This window comes from Argentina silus (genome assembly GCF_951799395.1).
Source record: "Argentina silus genome assembly, chromosome: 2".
NCBI classification, from domain to species: Eukaryota; Metazoa; Chordata; class Actinopteri; order Argentiniformes; family Argentinidae; genus Argentina; species Argentina silus.
This window is the reverse complement of record NC_139656.1, coordinates 34747983-34750863: the sequence shown is the minus strand read 5'-3', so window position 1 is coordinate 34750863 and position 2881 is coordinate 34747983. Positions and strand designations below refer to the sequence as shown.

At 47.2% G+C, this 2881-nt stretch overlaps 1 protein-coding gene across 1 annotated transcript; it reads left to right on the top strand.

Annotated features, from left to right (window-relative positions):
- The first annotated feature begins 2157 nt into the window (after positions 1-2157).
- LOC310823968 (echinoidin-like) lies at positions 2158-2881 on the top strand. Its single transcript, XM_083696897.1, has 2 exons — positions 2158-2478; positions 2799-2881. Exons 1-2 carry the CDS (start codon positions 2196-2198, stop codon positions 2804-2806), a joined length of 291 nt encoding a protein of 96 aa, XP_083553023.1. The 5' UTR covers positions 2158-2195; the 3' UTR covers positions 2807-2881.

The following is a 2881-nucleotide window of genomic DNA, read 5'->3' as shown; positions in this document are numbered from 1 at the left end:
TGCTGAACCTCACATAGATATAGAACACATAGATGTAGAACACTGTTCACCTCACATAGATGTAGAACACATAGATATAGAACACATAGATGTAGAACACTGTTGGGTTTCTGTGGTACCTCATGTCTTCTTCTTTACCTCCCCTCTACCGCCCCTCCACCACCACTTCTGCCACCACCTCTATTACGCTCTGGGCAACTTCAAACATGCCTCTGAACTATTGCTACCATAACAGTACATAATAATACACTGTGGGCCTAAAGAATCAAGTAATTATGGTACATTAATATGGTAACATATTCACAGGTGTTGTGCTCTCAACCCAATCAGCCAGTGCCTCAACAGGTAAGATAACCACCTTAGTAATAGTAAATAACTAACATACTGTAGTCCCCTCTAGGAGTTGATGATGACTCTCTCAGTGCAAACAGGGATCACAACCTGTGATTTCATGTGTGATTTCTCCTCTGTGTTTCCCTCCAGTAAACGTGGCGTTGAAGGGAGTGGCCACTCAGTCATCAGAGTATGGTGGTGGTGCTGCTAGAGCCATTGATGGGAACAGAGACCCAGACTGGGGCAGCGGGTCCTGCAGCTGCAATGCTTATGAGACCAGCCCCTGGTGGAGGGTGGACCTGCTGGATGTGTACAGAGTCACTGCTGTGTCCGTCACCAACAGAGGCTGGCTACCTGAGAGGCTTGATGGAGCTGAGATCTTCATCGGTAACTCACTGGAGAACAACGGTAACAACAACCCCAGGTGACACATTCAACACTTCCCTCTCCCAGGTGCAGAAGTCTTCAGTTTCCTCTCTGTCAGCTGTTTGAACACATCTTCTGGCCTGATTCATGCCAGTGTATTTTTTTATGGATTTATCAAACACTGCTTAACTAATACACTGATCACTGATTAATACATTGACCTCTTCTCTCTCTGTCTCTACTCTCTCTCTCTCTCTCTCTCTCTCTCTCTCTCTCTCTCTCTCTCTCTCTCTCTCTGTCTCTCTCTCTCTCTCTCTCTTCTCTCTCTCTCTCTGCTCTCTCATCTCTCTCTCTCTCTCTCTCTCTCTGTCTCTCTCTCTCTCTCTCTCTCTCTCTCTCTCTCTCTCTCAGATGTGCTTTCATCTCCCACATCCCCGGAGGACAGACCTCCACCTTCCAGTGTAACAACATGGAGGGTCGCTACGTCAGTGTGGTCATCCTTGGCAGGAGTGGACGCCTCACTATGTGTGAAGTGGAGGTATTTGCAGGTAACATTATTAGTTATGAAGTCATTTTCTAGTTCAAATTAGTTCTGAGGCCATTACACAAGATATCTTTTTTTGAGATGATTCGGGCATGATTTGATTGGAGTTATTAGCGTAAATACGAACAATCTACTGCATGTCCCCAACAATCTACTGCATGTCCCCAACAATCTACTGCATGTCCCCAACAATCTACTGCATGTCCCCAACAATCTACTGCATGTCCCCAGCAATCTACTGCATGTCCCCAACAATCTACTGCATGTCCCCAGCAATCTACTGCATGTCCCCAGCAATCTACTGCATGTCCCCAGCAATCTACTGCATGTCCCCAACAATCTACTGCATGTCCCCAGCAATCTACTGCATGTCCCCAACAATCCTGTCTTATGTTCCAGAGAGCAGGGCAACAACTACCACTGCAGGATCCTCAACTGGGCAAACAACTGCCCAACATTCAACAACTACCACTGCAGGACCCTCAACTGTCCAAACCTCTACCCAACATTCAACAACTACCACTGCAGGACCCTCAACTGTCCAAACCTCTACCCAACATTCAACTACTGAACACCAAGCAGCAGAGAACACCACACCTGGGAGCCAGACTAAAGGTACATTTAGGAGACAACCTTCCTTGCTTGTGCATTTTGCTTTGTTTGTCTCTGCCATAGACAGGACACTGTTGTGATGCAGGCCTCTTATGTCATAGAGAACACTATGTAACAGTTCCCAGGCCCATGTAATCCAGTCCTGGACTAAAGACCGGGCCAATGGAGACTCTCTATTGAAAGTGCTTTCTAGTCCTGGGTAGTAGGTTTAACCTGTTTCTGGTAAATTATATCCTGTGATGCCCTGATTACAATATCCTGAACTCCCCCAGATGAACTAATCCTGGTTGACGAGAGGAAGACCTGGAGTGAAGCCCAGGACTACTGCAGAGACAGGGATATGGACCTGGTCTCTGTCCACAATGACACCATCCAGGACTGGGTCGAGGCCAGGGCCAAGACGGCCTCCACTCCTCACGTGTGGCTGGGCCTGCGCTACGCCTGCAACCTGGGCTTCTGGTTCTGGGTCACTGGGTCCAGCTGCTACACAAACTGGGCCCCAAGCTACGGGACCGGCAGGGAGGAGTGTGGGAGAACAGGAGCGATAGAGAGAGGAGGAGAGCATCGCTGGGTCAGTCTGCCTGAGTCTGAGAAACTCCACTTCATCTGCAGCAGCAGTGACGGTGAGTCTGGAGAAATGATCTTGTGATTTTATTCATTATATATTTTGTTTTCTGTCAACACTCTCAATCTCTCTCTCTCAATCTCTCTCTCTCCCTCTCTCTCTCTCTCTGTCTCTCTCAATCTCTCTCTCTCTCACTGTCTCTCTCAATCTCTCTCTCTCTCTGTCTCTCTCAATCTCTCTCTCTCTCTGTCTCTCTCAATCTCTCTCTCTCTCTGTCTCTCTCTCTCTCGCTCTCTCTCTCTCTCTCTCTTTTTCTCTCTTTTTTTTCATGGTGTTTAGAGAGACATCTTCATCCAATATTTTCTCATTCATTTTCAGAATACTAGAATCATGATCCTGTTCCAGAGCAGCTGGACTCTGAGGCTTCAAATACACACATTTCTAACTGAGATAAGAATTGT